General features: G+C 45.7%; 1 protein-coding gene across 1 annotated transcript in view; it reads right to left on the bottom strand.

The window, feature by feature from the left end:
• Nucleotides 1-1,178: 1,178 nt before the first annotated feature.
• Nucleotides 1,179-24,638, bottom strand: part of LOC139410291 (sushi, nidogen and EGF-like domain-containing protein 1) — a 110,791-nt gene continuing 87,331 nt past the window's right edge. Inside the window, exons 16-33 of the mRNA XM_071155779.1 lie at nucleotides 23,223-23,396; nucleotides 18,908-18,930; nucleotides 18,616-18,700; nucleotides 17,974-18,087; nucleotides 16,126-16,239; nucleotides 15,663-15,779; nucleotides 15,407-15,501; nucleotides 14,159-14,369; nucleotides 13,798-13,981; nucleotides 13,066-13,178; nucleotides 10,335-10,613; nucleotides 9,985-10,126; nucleotides 9,425-9,507; nucleotides 9,169-9,261; nucleotides 8,877-8,993; nucleotides 5,986-6,073; nucleotides 1,299-1,378; nucleotides 1,179-1,204 (exon numbers count right to left, since the gene is read on the bottom strand). Coding sequence (XP_071011880.1) covers nucleotides 1,179-1,204; nucleotides 1,299-1,378; nucleotides 5,986-6,073; nucleotides 8,877-8,993; nucleotides 9,169-9,261; nucleotides 9,425-9,507; nucleotides 9,985-10,126; nucleotides 10,335-10,613; nucleotides 13,066-13,178; nucleotides 13,798-13,981; nucleotides 14,159-14,369; nucleotides 15,407-15,501; nucleotides 15,663-15,779; nucleotides 16,126-16,239; nucleotides 17,974-18,087; nucleotides 18,616-18,700; nucleotides 18,908-18,930; nucleotides 23,223-23,396 — 2,138 coding nt within the window. The remainder of the gene's footprint in view (nucleotides 1,205-1,298; nucleotides 1,379-5,985; nucleotides 6,074-8,876; nucleotides 8,994-9,168; nucleotides 9,262-9,424; nucleotides 9,508-9,984; nucleotides 10,127-10,334; nucleotides 10,614-13,065; nucleotides 13,179-13,797; nucleotides 13,982-14,158; nucleotides 14,370-15,406; nucleotides 15,502-15,662; nucleotides 15,780-16,125; nucleotides 16,240-17,973; nucleotides 18,088-18,615; nucleotides 18,701-18,907; nucleotides 18,931-23,222; nucleotides 23,397-24,638) is intronic.

Genomic DNA, 24,638 nt, shown 5'->3' with positions numbered 1-24,638 from the left:
CCAACAACAGGGGTCATCCTACAACATGGGTCATCCTACAACATGGGTCATCCTACAACATGGGTCATCCTACAACAGGGGTCATCCTACAACAGGGGTCATCCTACAACAGGGATCATCCTACAACATGGGTCATCCTACAACATGGGTCATCCTACAACATGGGTCATCCTACAACAGGGGTCATCATACAACATGGGTCATCCTACAGCAGGGGTCATCTAAGTGTGTTTTATTTCTCATGTTTTTATTTTCTTATTTTATCTCCGCATCATTGAGGAAAAAGCTTGTAAGTCAGTCATTATTTCACTGTGAGGTCTATCTACACCTGTTGGTTAAGGGCTGATCAGTCAGCATTTCACTGTGAGGTCTATCTACACCTGTTGGTTAAGGGCTGGTCAGTCAGCATTTCACTGTGAGGTCTATCTACACCTGTTGGTTAAGGGCTGGTCAGTCAGCATTTCACTGTGAGGTCTATCTACACCTGTTGGTTAAGGGCTGATCAGTCAGCATTTCACTGTGAGGTCTATCTACACCTGTTGGTTAAGGGCTGGTCAGTCAGCATTTCACTGTGAGGTCTATCTACACCTGTTGGTTAAGGGCTGATCAGTCAGCATTTCACTGTGAGGTCTATCTACACCTGTTGGTTAAGGGCTGGTCAGTCAGTATTTCACTGTGAGGTCTATCTACACCTGTTGGTTAAGGGCTGGTCAGTCAGCATTTCACTGTGAGGTCTATCTACACCTGTTGGTTAAGGGCTGGTCAGTCAGCATTTCACTGTAGGGTCTATCTACACCTGTTGGTTAAGGGCTGATCAGTCAGCATTTCACTGCGTGGTCTATCTACACCTGTTGGTTAAGGGCTGATCAGTCAGCATTTCACTGTGAGGTCTATCTACACCTGTTGGTTAAGGGCTGGTCAGTCAGCATTTCACTGTGAGGTCTATCTACACCTGTTGGTTAAGGGCTGGTCAGTCAGCATTTCACTGTGAGGTCTATCTACACCTGTTGGTTAAGGGCTGGTCAGTCAGCATTTCACTGTGAGGTCTATCTACACCTGTTGGTTAAGGGCTGGTCAGTCAGTATTTCACTGTGAGGTCTACACCTGTTGGTTAAGGGCTGGTCAGTCAGCATTTCACTGTGAGGTCTACACCTGTTGGCTAGAATAAAAACCAACCATTATGATTGGCTGTTGGTTCTTCTGTCTGTTGAAACAAGAGAAAACAAGAGGATTGTTATTATATTTGAATGACTTCCTGCAGTACAGTAATATCCTCCATTCACATTGTTGTAACTCACCGGGACTTTTCTTGGGCAGCGGTGGTTCACAGATCTCTCGATAACAAACATCCTGCTGCACTTTAAACGTCCTTTTGTACCTGGGGAGCACATATCACATATAACTTGTATTAGTCACATGCACTGAATACAGCAGGTGTAGTAGACCTTACAGTGAACTGCTAAATACAACAGGTGTAGTAGACCTTACAGTGAAATGCTAAATACAACAGGTGTAGTAGACCTTACAGTGAACTGCTGAATACAACAGGTGTAGTAGACCTGACAATGAACTGCTGAATACAACAGGTGTAGTAGACCTTACAGTGAACTGCTGAATACAACAGGCGTAGTAGACCTGACAATGAACTGCTGAATACAACAGGTGTAGTAGACCTTACAGTGAAATGCTGAATACAACAGGTTTAGTAGACCTTACAGTGAAATGCTGAATACAACAGGTGTAGTAGACCTCACAGTGAACTGCTGAATACAACAGGTGTAGTAGACCTTACAGTGAAATGCTGAATACAACAGGTGTAGGTAGACCTTACAGTGAAATGCTAAATACAACAGGTGTAGTAGACCTTACAGTGAAATGCTGAATACAACAGGTGTAATAGACCTTACAGTGAAATGCTGAATACAACAGGTGTAGTAGACCTTACAGTGAAATGCTGAATACAACAGGTGTAGTAGACCTTACAGTGAAATGCTGAATACAACAGGTGTAGTAGTACTTACAGTGAAATGCTGAATACAACAGGTGTAGTAGACCTTACAGTGAAATGCTGAATACAACAGGTGTAGTAGACCTTACAGTGAAATGCTGAATACAACAGGTGTAGTAGACCTTACAGTGAAATGCTGAATACAACAGGTGTAGTAGACCTTACAGTGAAATGCTGAATACAACAGGTGTAGTAGACCTTACAGTGAAATGCTGAATACAACAGGTGTAGTAGACCTTACAGTGAAATGCTGAATACAACAGGTGTAGTAGACCTTACAGTGAAATGCTGAATACAACAGGTGTAGTAGACCTTACGGTGAAATGCTTACTTACAAGCCCTTTAACCAACAATGCAGTTTTCAGAACCCCCCCCCCAAAAAAAGTAAGAGGTAAGAATAACAAATATAACAACAAAAAAAGAGGAGCAGAAAATAACAATAGCGGGGCTATATACAGGGTATTACGGTACAGAGTCAATGTGGAGGCTATATACAGGGTATTACGGTACAGAGTCAATGTGGAGGCTATATACAGGGTATTACGGTACAGAGTCAATGTGGAGGCTATATACAGGGGGTACCGGTACAGAGTCAATGTGGAGGCTATATACAGGGTATTACGGTACAGAGTCAATGTGGAGGCTATATACAGGGGGTACTGGTACAGAGTCAATGTGGAGGCTATATACAGGGTGTTACGGTACAGAGTCAATGTGGAGGCTATATACAGGGTATTACGGTACAGAGTCAATGTGGAGGCTATATACAGGGTATTACGGTACAGAGTCAATGTGGAGGCTATATACAGGGGGTACCGGTACAGAGTCAATGTGGAGGCTATATACAGGGGGTACCGGTACAGAGTCAATGTGGAGGCTATATACAGGGGGTACCGGTACAGAGTCAATGTGGAGGCTATATACAGGGTATTACGGTACAGAGTCAATGTGGAGGCTATATACAGGTGGTACCGGTACAGAGTCAATGTGGAGGCTATATACAGGGTATTACGGTACAGAGTCAATGTGGAGACTATATACAGGATGTTACGGTACAGAGTCAATGTGGAGACTATATACAGGATGTTACGGTACAGAGTCAATGTGGAGGCTATATACAGGGTATTACGGTACAGAGTCAATGTGGAGGCTATATACAGGGTATTACGGTACAGAGTCAATGTGGAGGCTATATACAGGGTATTACGGTACAGAGTCAATGTGGAGGCTATATACAGGGTATTACGGTACAGAGTCAATGTGGAGACTATATACAGGATGTTACGGTACAGAGTCAATGTGGAGGCTATATACAGGGTATTACGGTACAGAGTCAATGTGGAGGCTATATACAGGGTATTACGGTACAGAGTCAATGTGGAGGCTATATACAGGGTATTACGGTACAGAGTCAATGTGGAGACTATATACAGGGTGTTACGGTACAGAGTCAATGTGGAGGCTATATACAGGGTATTACGGTACAGAGTCAATGTGGAGGCTATATACAGGGTATTACGGTACAGAGTCAATGTGGAGACTATATACAGGGTGTTACGGTACAGAGTCAATGTGGAGGCTATATGCAGGGTATTACGGTACAGAGTCAATGTGGAGGCTATATACAGGGTATTACGGTACAGAGTCAATGTGGAGGCTATATACAGGGTGTTACGGTACAGAGTCAATGTGGAGGCTATATACAGGGTATTACGGTACAGAGTCAATGTGGAGGCTATATACAGGGTATTACGGTACAGAGTCAATGTGGAGACTATATACAGGATGTTACGGTACAGAGTCAATGTGGAGACTATATACAGGAAGTTACGGTACAGAGTCAATGTGGAGGCTATATACAGGGTATTACGGTACAGAGTCAATGTGGAGGCTATATACAGGGTATTACGGTACAGAGTCAATGTGGAGACTATATACAGGGTATTACGGTACAGAGTCAATGTGGAGGCTATATACAGGGTATTACGGTACAGAGTCAATGTGGAGGCTATATACAGGGTATTACGGTACAGAGTCAATGTGGAGGCTATATATCTTGGACCTCGACTTGGCGCTCCGGTACTACTTGCCGTGCGGTAGCAGAGAGAACCGTCTATGACTAGAGTGGATGGAGTTTTTGACCATTTTTAGGGCCTTCCTCTGACAAATCCTGGTATAGAGGTCCTGGATGGCAGGAAGCTTGGCCCGAGTGATGTACTGAGCCGTACGCACAACCCTTTGTAGCACCTTGCGGTCGGAGGCCGATCAGTTGCGATACCAGGCAGTGATGGAACCTGTCAGGATGCTCTCGATGGTGCAGCCGTAAAACCTTTTGAGGATCTGAGGACCCATCTTTTCAGTCTCCTGTGGGGGAATAGGTTTTAAAGTTGCCTCTTCACGACTATTGGACCATGTTAGTTTGTTGGTGATGTGGACGCCAAGGAACTTGAAGCTCTCAACCTGCTCCACTACAGCCCTGTGGATGAGAATGGGGGGCATCCTCGGGGTCCTCCTTTTCCTGTAGTCCACAATCATCTCCTTTGTCTTGATTACGTTGAGGGAGAGGTTGTTATCCTGGCACCACAAGGTCAGATCTCTGATCTCCTCCCTATAGGCTGTTGTGTCATCGGCAAGCTTAATGATGGTGTTGGCTACCTACCCTTACCACCTGGGGGCGGCCCATCAGGAAGTCCAGGATCCAGGTGCAGAGGAAGGTGTTTAGTCCCAGGGTCCTTAGCTTAGTGATGAGCTTTGAGGGCACTATGCTGTTGAACACTGAGCTGTAGTCAATGAACAGCATTCTCACATAGGTGCTCCTTTTGTCCAGGTGGGAAAGGGCAGTGTGAAGTGCAATAGAGATTGCATCATTTGTGGATCTGTTTGTGCAGTATGCAAATTGGAGTGGGTGTAGGGTTTCTGGGATAATGGTGTTGATATGAGCCATGACCAGCCTTTTAAAGCATTTCTTGGCTACAGTCGTGAGTGCTACGTGTCGCTAGTCATTTAGGCAGGTTACCTTAGTGTTCTTTGGCACAGGGACTACGGTGGTCTGCTTGAAACATGGTATTACAGACTCAGACAGGGAGAGATTGAAAATGTCACTGAAGACCCTTGCCAGTTGGTCAGCGCATGCTCGCAGTACACGTGCTGGTAATCCGTCTGGCCCAGTGGCCTTGTGAATGTTGACCTGTCTTACTCACATCGGCAGCAGAGAGAGTGATCGCACAGTCTTCCGGAACAGCTGGTGCTCTCATGCATGTTTCAGTATTATTTGCCTCGAAGTGAGCATAGAAGTAGTTTAGCTCGTCTGGTAGGCTCTTGTCACTGGGCATCTCCTGGCTGTGCTTCCCTTTGTAGTCTGTAATAGTTTGCAAGCCCTGCCACATCTGACGAGCGTCAGAGCCGGTGTAGTACGATTCGATCTTAGTCAGGTATTGATGCTTTGCCTGTTTCGTCGGATGGCGTAGCGGGATTTCTTATAAGCTTCCGGGTTAGAGTCCTGCTCCTTGAAAGCGGCAGCTCTTGCCTTTAGCTCAGTGCGGATGTTGCCTGTAATCCATGGCTTCTGGATGGGGTATGTACGTACGGTCACTGTGGGGACGTCATCGATGCACTTATTGATGAAGCCAATGACTGATGTGGTGTACTCCTAAATGTTTGACACTCACAGGTAACACTACTACTACTACTACTGCTACTACTTCTGCTGCTGCTACTACTGCTGCTACTACCGCTTCTACTACTACTAATGCTACTACTACTACGACTGATGATGCTACTACTACTACTACTACTACTACTACTACTACTACTACTACTACTACTGCTACTAGTCTAGTACTACTGATACTACTATTAAACAGTATATACTATATGCATCTGTAAAGGCTTCAGTATACCGAGATTGAGGGTGACATCAGTCCTGACAGGTACAAACATGCACAGGATATCACTGTTGTCCGCTGTTTGACACTCACAGGTAATGGCAGACTTCACCCACCCAGACGGGCACGCTCTTTGTTTCAGAGTAGAGGCGGGTACACGGGTGGGGCAATCGTTGGCAGACTGCAGTCGGGGTTGCGGCAGGACAAAGATAAACAGAGAGAAAGGTATTAAAACACAGAGAATCTTTAGACCAGAGGAAGCAACAGTTACAAGGCTGTTAAATGTGAGATGAGGGACTGAGGAGAGAGGGCGGAGGAAGGGGGAGAGGAAGGTATGGAAGGAGGAAGAGAGGAAGAAGGGAGGCAGAGAGGAAGGTATTGAACAGAGCAATACTCAATCATTAGGCATCAATGCCAAAGGAACTGAATAATATTAAGAAATGCTATAGATGCAAGGAAAGTAGTGTGGAAACCCACCGTAAAAACAATTAGGCAACAACCAATTCAATCCCTTTTAGACAACTTCCTGGACAAAAAGTTCCACTGTAATATTGAAGGTGTAAACTTGTCAGTAAAAAACTTAACAGTATATTTGACCTCTCAGCTTCCCTATCAAAAAATAAATAAATTCACACAGATAACCGAAGAAAATTAACAACAATGACAAATGGTTTGATGAAGAATGCAAAAATCTAAGAAAGAAATTGAGAAACCTATCCAACCAAAAACATTGAGACCCAGAAAACCTGAGCCTACACCTTCACTATGGTGAATCACTAAATCAAAACTACGGACAAAGAAGGAGCAACACGTCAGAAATCAGCTCTATGTAACTGAAGAATCCGTAGACTCTAACCACTTCTGGGTAAACAAACAACAACACAAATTATTATCTATCCAAAACAGAGATGTATGGATAACCCACTTCTCTAATACCTATAACAAAGAAGAAAGAGCAAAAAAACATATACATGATCAAAATACAAATCTTTGAATCAACTATTAAAGACTACCAGAACCCACTGGATTCTCCAATTACATTGAATGAACTACAAACTACAAACCCTTCAACCCAAAAAGGCCTGTGGGGTTGATGATATCCTCAATGAAATGATAAAATATACAGACCACAAATTCCAATTGGCTATACTTAAACTCTTTAACATCATCCTCAGCTCTGGCATCTTCCCAAATATTTAGAACCAAGGACTGATCACCCCAAATTTGACCCCAATAACCACCGTGGGATATGTGTCAACAGCAACCTTGGGAAAATCCTCTGCGTCATCATTAACAGCAGACTAGTTAATTTCCTCATTGAAAACAATGTACTGAGCAAATGTCAAATTGGCTTTTTACCAAATTACCGTATGACAGACCACCCTGCACACCCTAACTGACAACCAAACAAACCAAAACAAAGGAAAAGTCAATGACTTCAAAAAAGCTTTTGACTCCATTTGGCATGAGAGTCTGCTATACAAATGATGGAAAGTGGTGTTGGGGGGAAAACCAGCACCTAGATCTTCTACACAGATTCTGCCAGACCTGGGCCCTGACAGAAAATCTCAGTAAGACAAAAATAATGGTGTTCCAAAAAAGGTCCAGTCTCCAGGACCACAAATACAAATTCCATCTAAGCACCGTTGCCGTAGAGCACACAAAACACTATACATACCTCGGCCTAAACGTCCGCTCACCAACCAAGACTTCACGAAATGGGACAAACACCAAATTGAGACTCTGCATGCAGAATTCTGAAAAAATATTCCTCCGTGTACAACGTAGAACACCAAATAATGCATGCAGAGCAGATTTAGGCCGATACCCACTAATTATCAAAATCCAGAAAAGAGCTGTTAAATTCTACAACCACCTAAAAGAAAGCGATTCCCAAACCTTCCATAACAAAGCCATCACCTACAGAGAGATGAACCTGGAGAAGAGTCCCCTAAGCAAGCTGGTCCTGGGGCTCTGTTCACAAACACAAACACACCCTACAGAGCCCCAGGACAACAGCACAACTAGACCCAACCAAATCATGAGAAAACAAAAAGATAATTACTTGACACATTGGAAAGAATTAACAAAAAAACTAGAATACTGTTTGGCCCTAAACAGAGTACACAATGGCAGAATACTTGACCACTGTGACTGACCCAAACTTAAGGAAAGCTTTGACTATGTACAGACTCAGTGAACAAAGACTTGCTACTGGCTCTCAAGAGAAGACAGGCTATGCGCAGACTCAGTGGGCATAGCCTTGCTATTGAGAAAGGCAGTTGTAGGCAGACATGGCTCTCAAGAGAAGACAGGCTATGTGCTCACTGCCCACAAAATGAAGTGGAAACTGAGCTGCACTTCCTAACCTCCTGCCCAATGTATGACCATATTAGAGACACATATTTCCCTCAGATTACACAGATCCACAAAGAATTCGAAAACAAACCCGATTTTGATAAACCCCCATATCTACTGGGTGAAATTCCAGTGTGACATCACAGCAGCAAGATTAGTGACCTGTTGCCACAAGAAAAGGGCAACCAGTGAAGAACACACACCATTGTAAATACAACCCATATTTATGCTTATTTATTTCCCCTTGTGTACTTTGAACAGAGGACAGAGAGATATAGGACAGAAAGATCGGGAGGGAGAGAGAACAGAGTGATAGGGAGGGAGAGAGAGAACAGAGCGATAGGGGGGAGAGAGATAGAACAGAGAGATAGGGAGGGTGGTAGGGAGAGACAGGACAGAGAGATAGGGAGAGAGTGAGGACAGAAAGAAAGGGTTTTTGTCTGAGAGGAGCGAAATAAGGAGGTAGGGGGGGGCAGAGAGGAAGGGAGAGAGAGGGAGGTATTTGGCACTCCTCCCTGGTGATTGATGGTTTTAGGAAAGGAATGAGTCTGACTGAGGGTGTTTGGGGGAGGAAATGCATTGAAGAGAAAGTGGTGGGGAGGGGAGGGAGAAAGACATAAACTTACACAGCTCACACTGCCTGCCCTTGAACCCAGCTGCGCAATTGCAGATGTATGAGTCGCTCCCCTTCTCACACGTACCCCCGTTCAAGCAGTGCAAGCTCTGGCAGTCCCGGGACGACTCTGAAACACAGCATACTGTTGTCAGGACCCCAAGCAGAGAAAACCAGCAGCTCGGGTTTCACCAAGGCTGCATACGTCCCAAATGACACCCCATGCTCTTTATTGTCCACTACATTTGACCAGTACCCTACAGACAATTTCTGATGGATTCTCTGTCCTGCTGTAGAGAACCTACCAGGCCCCTCCTCTTCCTCCTTCCTCTCTAGTGCAAGGCCGATTTGATTAGTTGTCTCCTCCATCTTCTGGAACTGAATAGGAAGCTCAGGCTCTGCAAGGCAAAAAAAAAAAAAGAGGATGAACTGTTTCTAAGGAGGTATTGAGCGAGATATATTGACACTTCACAAAGTTCTTACTTGTGTCAGTTCACACCATCATCACTGTTAAAGAGGCTGTTTTACATTATGATATATGGGGGTTATGATACTGCTTACTGGTGCGGTGTCTGATGACCTTTCTGGGCAGGCTCGTGAACTTAGCTGTTATCCTCCCCCTTCCATCAATCAGTTCTGTGTATCTGGAAGAGAACGAATGATGGCCGAAGCTTTTAGAGAGACAAGATAGATAGAGCCTGAGAGAACCAACCTTGTCTAGTTAGCATTAAATAGTCTGTTTACAACTTAGCAGTGGAAGAACAATTTCTACAATACGTGCGCAACACTGCGCTCTAGTGTCTCATAGCCTTGATAACTTGATAACCCCCTACAGTCAATCTCTGTCTGTCTATCTGTCTCTCTCTCTCTCAGTCTCACTTATTCACCTGGGCATCTCTTCAGAGTGCACGCACGCACGCACGCACTCACTCACTCACTCACTCACTCACTCACTCACTCACTCACACTCTCCCTCCCTCCCTCCCTCACTCACTCACTCACTCACTCACTCACTCACTCACTCACCTGGGCATCTCTTCAGAGTTCTCTCTCTCTCTCTCTCTCTCTCACACTCTCTCTCACACTCTCTCTCACACCCTCCCTCCCTCCCTCCCTCTTACCTGGGCATCTCTTCAGAGTTCTCTCTCTCTCCAGCCACCCCCAGGTCGTGAGGTTCAGACGGGGCTAGAGTATGACCCACAGGGGTTCCCCCGACAGACGGTCTCTCCCTCGTCCTCCCTCCCCGTCGCTCGTCCATCGGTACTGGTCCAGGTACAGTTAAAGTTAGTTGCATAGGAAGTGTTAAAAGGAAAGCTTTTCAGACTGAAACAGACAAAACGATAGTCCTAGAATGGTAGAAGTCTCATTCTGGGCTCTAAGCAGAAGTCCCCGGAGCATTACAATGTGAAATCTCAAGAGTAGTGTATGTTAGAGCTGTAGCCTATAGAACAGTCTGGAAGCAGAGACTCACATGTGGTGAAGGCCAGGTGTTGTGGTACACTGTGAATATGTTCCTGTCCTGTGTTCCTAACAGCCATGAGGACTAGGTGGTAGTGTTGTCCTGGGGAAAGCTCTCTTAGGGTATATGTTCGCAGCTTCCCATTGGGTAGGAAGCGACTGCGGGTGCTCAGGCCTCGCGTCACATTGACCACGAAGCCATCTGGCAGGTTCCTGGGATGGGGATCCCACGTCACCAGGGCAGAGTTGGAAGTCACATGGGACAGAGACAGGTTCTGAGGGGGGAGGGGTCCTAGAGGGAGGGAGGGAGGGGGCACAGAGAGGACAGTCTGTCTGTATGCTGATAGAAACAGTTGTGACTTTCGAGGTCTGTTGGACCTCTATTCTTAAATTTGGGTCCAAAATTCAGACTTTTGTCTCGGATCTGGAACGGGTCTGACATAATTGCCACAGGTCTCGGGTATGTGCAATTAAAATGGATTTACCAACTGGAGAGAGAGAGAGAGAGAAGCCTTGTCCTTTTTCATAGAAGTAAAAAGGAAAGTTAGAGGAGAAAGAGGACAGTGAAAGGAAGACGACAAGGGGAACGTCATCGAAGGACAAGTTTTAATATTGTAGTGGACAAAGATGAGCAGAACGTTGATGCGGCCAAATCGCTATTCAAGTTTGATGCAATTTTCTACCTTTTATTTATTTATTTTTCGTATATTTATTATAAATTGTTTATTCATTATTATTATTTAATAATCTATAACCAGTTCTATAAATAGCCAAAAGTGTTTTGTTTCATTTTATTTAGACATTTTCATTGCCTTTTTAAAAACATCTTCAGGATCGGTGGGGGCCCTGCGGGACGTTTGAGCTAATGTAGGCTAATGCGATTAGCATGCGGTTGTATTTTTCTTCTACCAGATCTAATGTGTTATATTCTTCTACATTCCCTTCCCATTTCCACAAACTTCAAAGTGTTTCCTTTCAAATGGTATCAAGAATATGCATATCCTTACTTCAGGTCCTGAGCTACAGGCAGTTAGATTTGAGTTTGTTACTTTAGGTCCTGAGCTACAGGCAGTTAGATTTGGGTATGTTATTTTAGGTCCTGAGTTACAGGCAGTTAGATTTGGGTATGTCATTTTAGGTCCTGAGCTACAGGCAGTTAGATTTGGGTATGTCATTTTAGGTCCTGAGCTACAGGCTGTTAGATTTGAGTATGTTATTTTAGGTCCTGACCTACAGGCAGTTAGATTTGAGTATGTTATTTTAGGTCCTGAGCTACAGGCAGTTAGATTTGGGTATGTTATTTTAGGTCCTGAGCTACAGGCAGTTAGATTTGAGTTTGTTATTTTAGGCGAAAATTGGAAAAAGGGTCCGATCCTTAAGAGGCTTTATTAACAAATGCGTAGTGAATTCCTCAGGGCGGGTTAATGCCAGGGACCTCACTGTATATGATATTATCACCATACGTAGGTGCCGATATAATACGGATTGCGATTCTCGTGATTCTATTCGTAGGTTGCATGTTCAGTCACAATATTGTTTTGAACGTTCATTTCGGACTGATGCCCTACTGAGTATTCTACTCAATGCATTTTCAATGAGCGCTGATGAAGATTTAATTCAAAGTGATTTACAGTGGCTTGGAAATACAATGACGTACAAAGGAAGGCAAATGATTAGTAGGAAAAACCTTTTGATGTAAAGTAAATTTGACGATATGATAATACTTGCAAAGTTGTATCCTACTAAATATTTGACTAGTTTTGAATGTTATTGTATTTCCAGGCACTGTAGTGTAATGTAGACTAAACAGTAGTTCGCCTCAGTCCAGAATGACTTGGCTTTATCACCCCTTTAGGGCACCTACTATGGCGCTGGCGATAGAAGGCGGCCCGAGAACGTTCAATACAATGGCACGAAGTGCCAGTTGATCCTGATCCTGACAGTTGATCCTGATCCTGACAGTTAATCCTGATCCTGACAGTTAATCCTGATCCTGACAGTTGATCCTGATCCTGATCCTGACAGTTAATCCTGATCCTGACAGTTGATCCTGATCCTGACAGTTAATCCTGATCCTGACAGTTAATCCTGATCCTGACAGTTAATCCTGATCCTGACAGTTGATCCTGATCCTGACAGTTGATCCTGATCCTGACAGTTGATCCTGATCCTGACAGTTGATCCTGATCCTGACAGTTAATCCTGATCCTGACAGTTGATCCTGATCCTGACAGTTAATCCTGATCCTGACAGTTGATCCTGATCCTGCCAGTTGATCCTGATCCTGACAGTTGATCCTGATCCTGACAGTTGATCCTGATCCTGACAGTTGATCCTGATCCTGACAGTTGATCCTGATCGTGACAGTTGATCCTGATCGTGACAGTTGATCCTGACAGTTGATCCTGATCCTGACAGTTGATCCTGATCCTGACAGTTGATCCTGATCGTGACAGTTGATCCTGATCACATTTTCTAATTGGAGTGGCCATCTTTAAGTGTCTTGTCTCAGGTTAATGAATCTCTCTGCGCGGTGGACAAGACTATCTATGTTAGGATGGGGAAGTTTCCAGATGCTTAACGAATGCATAGCGAATTCCTGAGGTTCATTGAGTTACTGCTTCTGCATTGCTTATGGCTGGTTATCTGAAAATTGTTGATTGTAAAAAAAGGGCTTTATAAAATACATGTTTGGATTGATTGACTGATTGATTGATTAATGTATGAGACATGTGATGACATACTGGTCCAGACTTGCAGCGGTCCAGCAGAGTGACTGGTGGAGGGCGACTCGTCTGGTCTGATACCACTCTGAGTTAGAACGTCCACCGTGTACATCTGACCAGGGAGCAGAGAGCTGAAGGGGAGACACACAGAAACACACAGACAGAAATCCCAGTCATGCAACATGACAAAAAAACAAACAATTCTGCTCTGGTCTATGGATGTTTATCAGCGGTGGCTTCACACCGCCATCTACTGGATGAAATGTGTATTGCAGTGCAGACAGTGCCCTAGAACAGCGGTTCCCAACAAGGGGTATCCTGGGGGTATTGGGCCTACCCACAGAGGGTACTGGAGAAGACTCATGAGACCATAGGTTTACTGGTAAAATGCACATGAGGGGTTACTTCAGGGTTTTCTCCGGGCAGAGCAAAATTCAATTGGTTGTACAGTAACGGAAAAAGGTTGAGAACCAATGCCATAGAAAGTAATATTAAGTGATAGTGATACAGTGGCACCCAGTGGACATAATCAGTATTGCAGGCTGTAAGTCAGTGTTTTTTCAACTTTTTGTTTGGTCACTACCACCAAATGCATCATGCTCTGCCCAAACTACCTCTTCATGGGCATTAGACCAGTAGGCCTATGATCTCACGAGTCTTTCCAAGTACCCCTGTGGATAGACTAAGTACTTTGAGAATCACTCAAATCTACTGCCAAACTAGTGACAATAATGTTGAATGGAGCAGAACCTGAAGGCATATTCCATTGTGCTGGTGTTGAGCAGAGCGGTGGCGACTCCACTACCGTCCCAGGAGACCAGGGAAAGGCGCACCTGGCTGACGGTAGCATGACGAGCAGCCTGAACCAGCCACCTCAGCCATACCTGGGAGGACGATACGTTGACTACCTGCAGCTGGTCCACCCGCCGTGGCCCTGACACACAGAGAGAGATACACAGGTCAGTATACCCACACACACACACACACACACACACACACACACACACACACACACACACACACACACACACACACACACACACTCTCTAAACTACACTATACATAAAACAGTGAGATCGTCACTGTACTGAAGCATTCACAGTCCACTCACTGGTGCGTATGAGAGCGATGGCTGGCTGGCTGATATCGTTGCTGTTGGTGTTTCGTTTCACTGAGAACGTAGAGATGTTGTATAGCAGGCCAGGCACCAGGCCCTGCAGCTGATAGGTGGACTGCTTCTTGTCCAGGAAGTCAGTCTTCCTGGTTCCACTGCCACGGCCCGGGAGACCCAGAGGGGCGTAGGTCACAGCGAAGCCACTGACCTATCCGTGGGTTGCATGTTTGTTTTAGGACTGAAGCCCAGCAGAGATTTCTACACAATGCAGTCTCAATATGTGCTAATGAACATTTCGTCTGAAGTGCATTACTGTGGCTTGAAAACACGATTACAAGTTTCAAATATCGCCAGGTTGGCTTTCGAGGCAGTAGAGGCCTCTGTCCCCACTATCTAAGATTGAGGGGAGAGCACTGACATTTTAGCTCGCTAACGTTAGCATTGCTAGCTATTTCTGAAAAACGTTGGTAGCTCACGACAACATTGCCATCGCTCTAAAGAAAAACTTGACGACAACATAATGATAACAACGTTATTTTCTACTAATTTGTCTACTTTATTAACAATATCATGATATTTCCAGGCCACTATAGTCTAATTGCGATGAAACAGTCATTAGCCCCCATTTCAGAAAGACGGCAATATGCTGCGGCATCTGTAGCATGGTGATGCGGTAACTATGGCAACGACGCGACGGAGTGACGGAGGTGCAACCCCCATGAACAAGTGTTCAAGGTTTCAGGGTGCTTCCTTGATGGCACCCTATTCCCTATATAGTGCACTACTTTAGACCAGATCCCTATTCCCTATATAGTGCACTACTTTAGACCAGAGCCCTATTCCCTATATAGTGCACTACTTTAGACCAGAGCCCTATTCCCTATATAGTGCACTACTTCTGACCAGAGCCCTATTCCCTATATAGTGCACTACTTATGACCAGTGCCTCTGAGGGTTATACTACAAATAAGGATCAATGAGTTAGCCAGCTGACTTTTGTTGTTGTTGTTGTTGTTGCTAAAGATAAGCACCATGAAATGGGCAATGGTGTAATGAATTGTTTATCAAAGTAATCTGTCTAACTCATTGATCTAGCTTTGTAATAAACGTCCGTCTGTCTGTCTGTCTGTCTGTCTGTCTGTCTGTCTGTCTGTCTGTCTGTCTGTCTGTCTGTCTGTCTGTCTGTCTGTCTGTCTATTCTGACCACAATGGGTTAAATAAAAAAAATGTATGAATTAAACTGACCAGGCTCTGAGAGGAAGGATCCGGCAGGTCCCAGCGCAGCTCCACCTCATCCTCCTCCACCCGTAGTACATGCAGACCAGAGGGAGGCAACAGGTCTGGGAACAGTGGTAAAAAATAGCATTGGTTATTTCTACCACAAAGAAGAGACTTGGTATTGATTAATTGATACATTTATTTGAATTTGTGGGTTTCTTGAATGATGCACCAATAAGATAATTGATAGTCGATGGGATAGCTGAACGTGACTGACTCTCACCTCTCTCACAGTCCTTGCCTGTGTGACCCACTTTGCAAGTACAGCTGTAGTTCCCTCTCCTGTCGCTGTGGCAGAGGCCTCTGTTCCCACACGGCTGCAGTACACAGGGATTCTCCACTAGGGGGAGTCAGAGACCATCTGTCACCATGATGTGCTATTCTGTTACCACCACAGGAGGTTGGTGGCACCATAATTGGGGAGGACGAGCTCGTGGTAATGGCTGGAGCAGAATAGGTGGAATGGTATGAAATACATGGAACACGTGGTTTCCATGGTTTCCATGTGTTTGAGGCCGTTGAGGCCGTTCCATTCACTCCGTCCCAGCCATTATTATGAGCCGTCCTCCCCTCAGCAGCCTCCACTGAATGGCACCCTATTCCCTACATAGGGCCCTGGTCAAAAGTAGTGCACTATAAAGGGAATAGGGTGCCATTTCAGACTCGACCGGTATAGCTCTACTCACATGACTGGCAGCGGTCCCCCAAGAACCCTTCTTTACACACACACAGGTAGTTGTTCCTGGAGCCCCGACACACACCGCCGTTCAAACAGGGGCTGGACTCACATCTGTCCTGCTCTGGAGACACAACACACTCAGAGACAGGAAGGATATAACTGGAATACAGCTGGAGGGATACAACTGGAATACAGCTGGAGGGATACAACTGGAATACAGCTGGAGGGATACAACTGGAATACAACTGGAATACAGCTGGAGGGATACAACTGGAGGATACAACTGGAATACAACTGGAGGGATACAACTGGAATACAACTGGAGGGATACAACAGGAAAACAGCTGGAGGGATACAACTGGAATACAACTGGAGGGATACAACTGGAATACAACTGGAGGGATACAACTGGAATACAACTGGAATACAGCTGGAGGGATACAACTGGAGGATACAACTGGAATACAACTGGAGGGATACAACTGGAATACAACTGGAGGGATACAACAGGAAAACAGCTGGAGGGATAAAACTGGAATACAGCTGAAGGGATACAACTGGAGGGATTCAACTGGAATACAACTGGAGGGATACAACTGGAATACAACTGGAGGGATACAACTGGAATACAGCTGGAGGGATACAGCTGGAGGGCTACAACTGGAGGGCTACAACTGGAGGGCTACAACTGGAGGGAATACAGCTTGAGGGATACAACTGGAATACAACTGGAGGGATACAACAGGAATACAGCTGGAGGGAAACAGCTGGAGGGATACAACTGGAATACAACTGGAGGGATACAACTGGAATACAACTGGAGGGATACAACTGGAATACAGCTGGAGGGATACAACTGGAATACAACTGGAGGGATACAACTGGAAAACAGCTGGAGGGATAAAACAGGAATACAGCTGGAGGGATACAACTGGAATACAGCTGGAGGGATACAACTGGAATACAACTGGAGGGATACAACTGAAATACAACTGGAGGGATACAACTGGAGGGATACAACTGGAATAGAGCTGGAGGGATACAACTGGAATAGAGCTGGAGGGATACAACATGAATACAGCTGGAGCGATACAACTGGAGGGATACAACTGGAATACAGCTGGAGGGAAACAACTGGAGGGATACAACTGGAGGGTTACAGCTGGAATACAGCTGGAGGGATACAACTGGAGGGATACAACTGGAGGGATACAGCTGGAGGGATACAGCTGGAATACAGCTGGAGGGATACAACTGGAATACAGCTGGAGGGATACAACTGGAGGGATACAACTTGAATACAGCTGGAGGGATACAACAGGAATACAGCTGGAGGGATACAACTGGAATACAGCTGGAGGGATACAACTGGAGGGATACAACTGGAGGGATACAACTGGAATACAGCTGGAGGGATACAACTGGAGGGATACAACTGGAAGGATACAACTGGAATACAGCTGGAGGGATACAACTGGAATACAGCTGTAGGTATACAACTGGAATACAGCTGGAGGGATACAACTGGAGGGATACAACTGGAGGGATACAACTGGAATACAGCTGGAGGGATACAACTGGAGGGATACAACTGGAATACAGCTGGAGGGATACAGCTGGAATACAGCTGGAGGGATACAACTGGAATACAGCTGGAGGGATACAACTGGAATACAGCTGGAGGGATACAACTGGAGGGATACAACTGGAATACAGCTGGAGGGATACAACTGGAATACAGCTGGAGGGATACAACTGGAATACAGCTGGAGGTATACAACTGGAGGGATACAACTGGAATACAGCTGGAGGGATACATGATACATATGGCCCTTAGACAGAGTGAATGTTGTACCTATCTCACAGTCTTCTCCTCTGAAGCCGTGTTGGCAGTGGCAGTAGTAGGAACCCGGCTGGTCCTCACATGTTCCTCCGTGTTTACAGGGCCCCGACAGACACTCATCCATATCTGAGAGGAAAACACGCACACACACACACACACTTATGAACATACACACGTATGCACACCTACGCAAGCATGCACAGACACACACACAGGGTTGGGTAGGTTACTGTCTAAATGTAATCGGTTACAGCTGCTGGTTAACCTGTCCAAAAATAACAGTAACATCACTTTTGGATTACCCCCATAGTCAGTAATGTAATGTAATGTAATGTAATGTAATCTATCTGTCTGTCTGTCTGTCTGTCTGTCTGTCTGTCTGTCTGGCTGGCTGGCTGGCTGGCAGGCAAGGCAGGCAGGCAGGCAGGCAGGCAGGCAGGCAGGCAGGCAGGCAGGCAGGCAGGCAGGCAGGCAGGCAGGCAGGCAGGCAGGCAGGCAGGGCACGTTTAATGCTGACTATCAGCTTTGAGAGATGTAGTCTACCTGCTGTAAACCTGTAGGTACAGAAGTAGTATACAGGTGAAACCTGTAGGTATAGAAGTAGTATACAGGTGAAACCTGTAGGTACAGAAGTAGTATAGAGGTGAAATCTACTTGTCTGACAGCGGTTTCTACTGAAACTACACTCACACAGGTAGGCTGCCATCCTGTTCCTACATGTTCCTCCGTTCAGACAGGGCTGGGACAAACTTAATAATGATTACATAATTAAAGTGGCCTCTGCAACGTCTATCAGAGGTCATAACATAGCGATTGTAGAGGAATACATAGTATGTAACTGTTACGAAAGTTGTACTGTCCATTTTGTTCTGTATTTAAACGCCACTTTAAATGTGTACGTGACACTGCAACAACATTTCCTCATGGGGACAATGAAGTCAGTAACGTAAAGTAAACACGCGCTGATCTCTACACAAACAAACAAACATTTGAGAACGCTAAACCAAACAGGCCCGTGTGAGATTAAGAAATGAGTCTCAAATGGAACCCTATTCCCTACGTAGTGCACTACTTTAGACCAGAGCCCTATGGAACCCTACTCCCTATATAGTGCACTACTTTAGACCAGAGCCCTATGGAACCCTACTCCCTATATAGTGCACTACTTTAGACCAGAGCCCTATGGAACCCTACTCCCTATATAGTGCACTACTTTAGACCAGAGCCCTATGGAACCCTACTCCCTATTTAGTGCACTACTTTTTACCAGAGCCCTATGGAACCCTACTCCCTATTTAGTGCACTACTTTTGACCAGAGCCCTATGGAACCCTACTCCCTATTTAGTGCACTACTTTTGACCAGAGCGAGCCCTATGGAACCCTACTCCCTATATAGTGCACTACTTTTGACCAGAGCGAGCCCTATGGAACCCTACTCCCTATATAGTGCACTACTTTAGACCAGAGCCCTATGGAACCCTACTCCCTATATAGTGCACTACTTTAGACCAGAGCCCTATGGAATCCTACTCCCTCTATAGTGCACTACTTTAGACCAGAGCCCTATGGAATCCTATGCCCTATATAGTGCACTACTTTAGACCAGAGCCCTATGGAATCCTATGCCCTATATAGTGCACTACTTTAGACCAGAGCCCTATGGAATCCTATGCCCTATATAGTGCACTACTTTAGACCAGAGCCCTATGGAATCCTATGCCCTATATAGTGCACTACTTTAGACCAGAGCCCTATGGAATCCTATGCCCTATATAGTGCACTACTTTAGACCAGAGCCCTATGGAATCCTATGCCCTATATAGTGCACTACTTTAGACCAGAGCCCTATGGAATCCTATGCCCTATATAGTGCACTACTTTAAACCAGAGCCCTATGGAATCCTATGCCCTATATAGTGCACTACTTTAAACCAGAGCCCTATGGAATCCTATGCCCTATATAGTGCACTACTTTAAACCAGAACCCTATGGAATCCTATGCCCTATATAGTGCACTACTTTAGACCAGAGCCCTATTCCCTATATAGTGCACTACTTTAGACCAGAGCCCTATTCCTTATTTAGTGCACTACTTTTGACCATTGGACTTTACTAAATCAAAAAAGTAAAAGAATGATGTAAAAGAGCAATGTTGGAGTGGCATTGACTCGAATACAGGTGAATAGAATACAGTATATATATATGAGATGAGTAAAGCAGTATGTAAACATTATTAAAGTGAATGGTGTTCCATTATTAGAGTGACCAGTGATTCGAGGTCTATGTATATAGGGCAGCAGCCTCTAAGGTGCAGGGTTGAGTAACTGGGTGGTAGCCGGCTAGTGATGGCTATTTAACAGTCTGATGGCCTTGAGATAGAAGCTGTTTTTCAGTCTCTCGGTCCCAGCTTTGAGGCACCTGTACTGACCTCGCCTTCTGGATGATATTTTTGGCCTTCCTGTGACATCGGGTGCTGTTGGTATCCAGGAGGGCAGGTAGTGTGCCCCCAGGGATGCGTACCACCCTGGGGAGAGCCTTGCAGTTGAGGGCGGTGCAGTTGCCGTACCAGGAAGTGATACAGCCCAACAGGATCCTCTCGATGGTGCATCTGTAAAAGTTTGTGAGGGTCTTAGAGGCGCTGTTGCTCCTTCTTCACCACACTGTTTGTGTGGGTGGACCATTTCAGATTGTAAGTGATGTGTACGCCGACGGGATAGGGCAGTGTGCAGTGCGATGGCAATTGTATCATCTGTGGCTCTATTGGAGCGATAAGCAAACTGAAGTGGGATTAGGGTGTCATGTAAGGTAGAGGTGATATGATCCTTAACTAGCCTCTCAAAGCACGATGATGACAGAGGTGAGTGCTACGGGTATGGATAGTCATTTAGTTCAGTTACCTTTGCTTTCTTGGGTACAGGATCAATGGTGGACATCTTGAAGCAAGTGGGGACAGCAGACTGGGATAGGGAGAGATTGAATATGTCCGTAAACACTCCAGCCAGCTGGTCTGCGCATTCCCTGAGGACGCGGCTTGGCCAACAGCCTTGTGAGGGTTAACATACTTAAATGTCTTACTCACGTTAGCCACGGAGAACGAGAGCCCACAGTTCTTGGGAGCTTGCTGCGTTGGTGGCACTGTGGTATCCTCAAAACCGGCAAAGAAGGTGTTTAGCTTGTCTGGGAGCAAGACGTTGGTGTCCGCGACGTGGCTGGCTTTCCCTTTGTAATCAGTGATTGTCTGTAGACCCTGCCACATACGTCTCATGGTGCCATTGAATTGCGACTCCACTTTGTCTCTGTACTGACGTTTTGCCTGTTTTCTTGCCTTACGGAGAGAATAACTACACTGTTTGTATTCATCCACATTCCAGTTTGCACAAAGTCCAGTGTAGTTCCTTGAGGGCCGTCGTGGTATCGGCTTGAGAGGGAATATACACGACTGTGACTATAACAGAAGAGAATTCTCTCAGGAGGTAATACGGTCGGCATTTGATTGTGAGGTATTCTAGTTTGGGTGAATAAAAAAACTTGAGTTTCTGTACGTTATCACAATCACACCATGAGTAGTTAATCATGAGACATACACCTCCGCCCTTCTTCTTCCCGGAGAGGTCTTTATTCCTGTCTGCGCAATGTACTGAGAACCCAACTGGCTGTATGGACAGGGACAGTATATCCGGAAAGAGCCATGATTCCATGAAACAGAGTATGTTACAGTCCCTGATGTCTCTCTGGAAGGAGATCCTCGGCCTGAGCTCGTCTACTTTATTATCCAGAGACTGAACATTTGCAAGTAATATACTCAGGAGCGATGGATGTTGTGCCTGCCTCCTGAGTTGGACTATAAGTCCACTCTGAATACCTCTTCTCCACTGGCAGCGTCTTGGAGCAGCCTCTAGGATAAGTTCAAATGCCCTTGGGGGTACGAACAAAGGATACAATTCAGGAAAGTCGTATTCCTGGTTGTAATGCTGGTGAGTTACCGTCGCTCTGATATCCAAAAGTTATTTCCGGATGCATGTAATAACACAAAAAACGTTCTGGGCTAATAATGTAAGAAATAACACACAAAAAAACGAAATACCACAAAGTTGCTTAGGAGCTAGAAGCTGAGCTGCCATGTCTGTCATGTCTTAGGAGCTAGAAGCTGAGCTGCCATGCCTGTCATGTCTTAGGAGCTAGAAGCAGAGCTGCCATGGCTGTCATGTCTTAGGAGCTAGAAGCAGAGCTGCCATGGCTGTCATGTCTTAGGAGCTAGAAGCAGAGCTGCCATGTCTGTCATGTCTTAGGAGCTAGAAGCTGAGCTGCCATGGCTGTCATGTCTTAGGAGCTAGAAGCAGAGCTGCCATGGCTGTCATGTCTTAGGAGCTAGAAGCAGAGCTGCCATGGCTGTCATGTCTTAGGAGCTAGAAGCAGAGCTGCCATGGCTGTCATGTCTTAGGAGCTAGAAGCAGAGCTGCCATTTCTGTCGGCGCCATCTATGTATATAAAGTAGTGCACTATATAGGGAATAGGATGTATTTGGGACGCAGCTTAGATTTCCCTCTAAAATATGATTGACAGCGAAACTGTCATAATTCAAACTGTCTTCCTCTGCCAATGCAATATCTGCCTTTCCGCTCACCAAGTAACTGTTTATAAGCACCCGAATATATAAAAAAAAAATATATATATATATTTTTACCCCATTTTCTCCCCAATTGGTAGTTACAGTCTTGTCTCAATGCTACAACTCCCGTACGGACTCGAGAGAGGCGAAAGTCGAGAGCCGTGCGTCCTCCCAAACACAACCCAACAAAGCCGCACTGCTTCTTGACACAATTCCCACTTAACCCGGAAGCCAGCCGCACCAATGTGTCGGAGGAAACACAGTACACCTGGCAACATGTCAGCATGCACTGCGCCCGGCCAGCCACAGGAGTGGCTTTGGACCAATTGTCCACACGACTTTGGACAAAATGTGCGCCGCCCCATGGGTCTCCCGGTCGCGGCCGGCTGCGCCAGAGCCTGGACTCAAACCAGGATCTCTAGTGGCACAGCTAGCACTGCGATGCAGAGCCTTAGACCACTGAGACACTCTGGAGGCTGAAACCCCCGAATAGTTACAGTAAAGACTAATGAAGAACCCAGAAGACCACAGACAGACAGACAGACAGACAGACAGACAGACAGACAGACAGACAGACCACTATGTTAGTAGTATTCATGACAGACAGACAGACAGACAGACGTGCCATGTGGTGTGTTACTGCATACAGACCCTGGCAGACAGGGGGTTGGCTCCAGGCCCCCTGCCCCCCACAGATGCTCTGGGTGGCCCTGGGCATGGGGGTGTATCCTGGGTGGCACACGTACAGCGCCATGGAGCCTGGCGACGTAGAGGAGAACTGGAGCTCTGCATGCTTCACCTGCAGGGGGGGACCACAGTCCAGGTCTGGAAGACATAGAAACGTAACGGCACAGTTACAGCAACGACACAGGTACAGCAACGACACAGTTACAGCAACGACACAGGTACAGCAACGACACAGTTACAGCACAGTTACAGCACCGACACAGTTACAGCAACGGCACAGTTACAGCAACGACACAGTTACAGCACAGTTACAGCACCGACACAGTTACAGCAACAACACAGTTACAGCACAGTTACAGCAACAACACAGTTACAACAACGACACAGGTACAGCACAGTTACAGCAACGCCACAGTTACAGCAACGACACAGTTACAACAACGACACAGTTACAGCAACGACACAGTTGCAACAACAACACAGTTACAGCAACGACACAGGTACAGCACAGTTACAGCAACGACACAGGTACAGCAACGACACAGTTACAGCACAGTTACAACAACAACATAGTTACAGCAACGACACAGTTACAACAATGACACAGTTACAGCAACAACACAGTAACAGCACAGTTACAGCAACGACACAGTTACAGCAACGACACAGTTACAACAACGACACTGTTACAGCACAGGTACAGCAACGACACTGTTACAGCACAGTTACAGCAACGACACAGGTACAGCAACGACACTGCTACAGCACAGTTACAGCAACGACGCTGTTACAGCACAGTTACAGCAACGGCACTGTTACAGCACAGTTACAACAACGACACAGTTACAGCAACAACACAGTTACAACAACGACACAGTTACAGCAACAACACAGTTACAGCAACGACACTGTTACAGCAACGACACAGTTACAGCAACGACACAGTTACAGCACAGGTACAGCAACGACACTGTTACAGCACAGTTACAGCAACAACACAGTTACAACAACGACACAGTTACAACACAGTTACAACAACGACACAGTTACAGCAACGACACAGTTACAGCAACGGCACAGTTACAGCAACGACACAGTTACAGCAACGACACAGGTACAACAACGACACAGTTACAGCAATGACACAGTTACAGCAACGACACAGGTACAGCAACGACACAGTTACAACAACGACCCAGGTACTTCAACGACAGCAACGACACAGTTACAGTTGAAAGTCGCCTCTTCACTGTTGACGTTGAGACTGGTGTTTTGCGGGTACTATTTAATGAATCTGCCAGTTGAGGACTTGTGATGCGTCTGTTTCTCAAACTAGACACTCTAATGTACTTGTCCTCTTGCTCAGTTGTGAACCGGGGC

Source organism: Oncorhynchus clarkii, chromosome 5 (genome assembly GCF_045791955.1).
Source record: "Oncorhynchus clarkii lewisi isolate Uvic-CL-2024 chromosome 5, UVic_Ocla_1.0, whole genome shotgun sequence".
NCBI lineage: Eukaryota > Metazoa > Chordata > Actinopteri > Salmoniformes > Salmonidae > Oncorhynchus > Oncorhynchus clarkii.
Note: the sequence above shows the minus strand (reverse complement) of the source record. Positions and strands in the feature narration are given on the sequence as shown.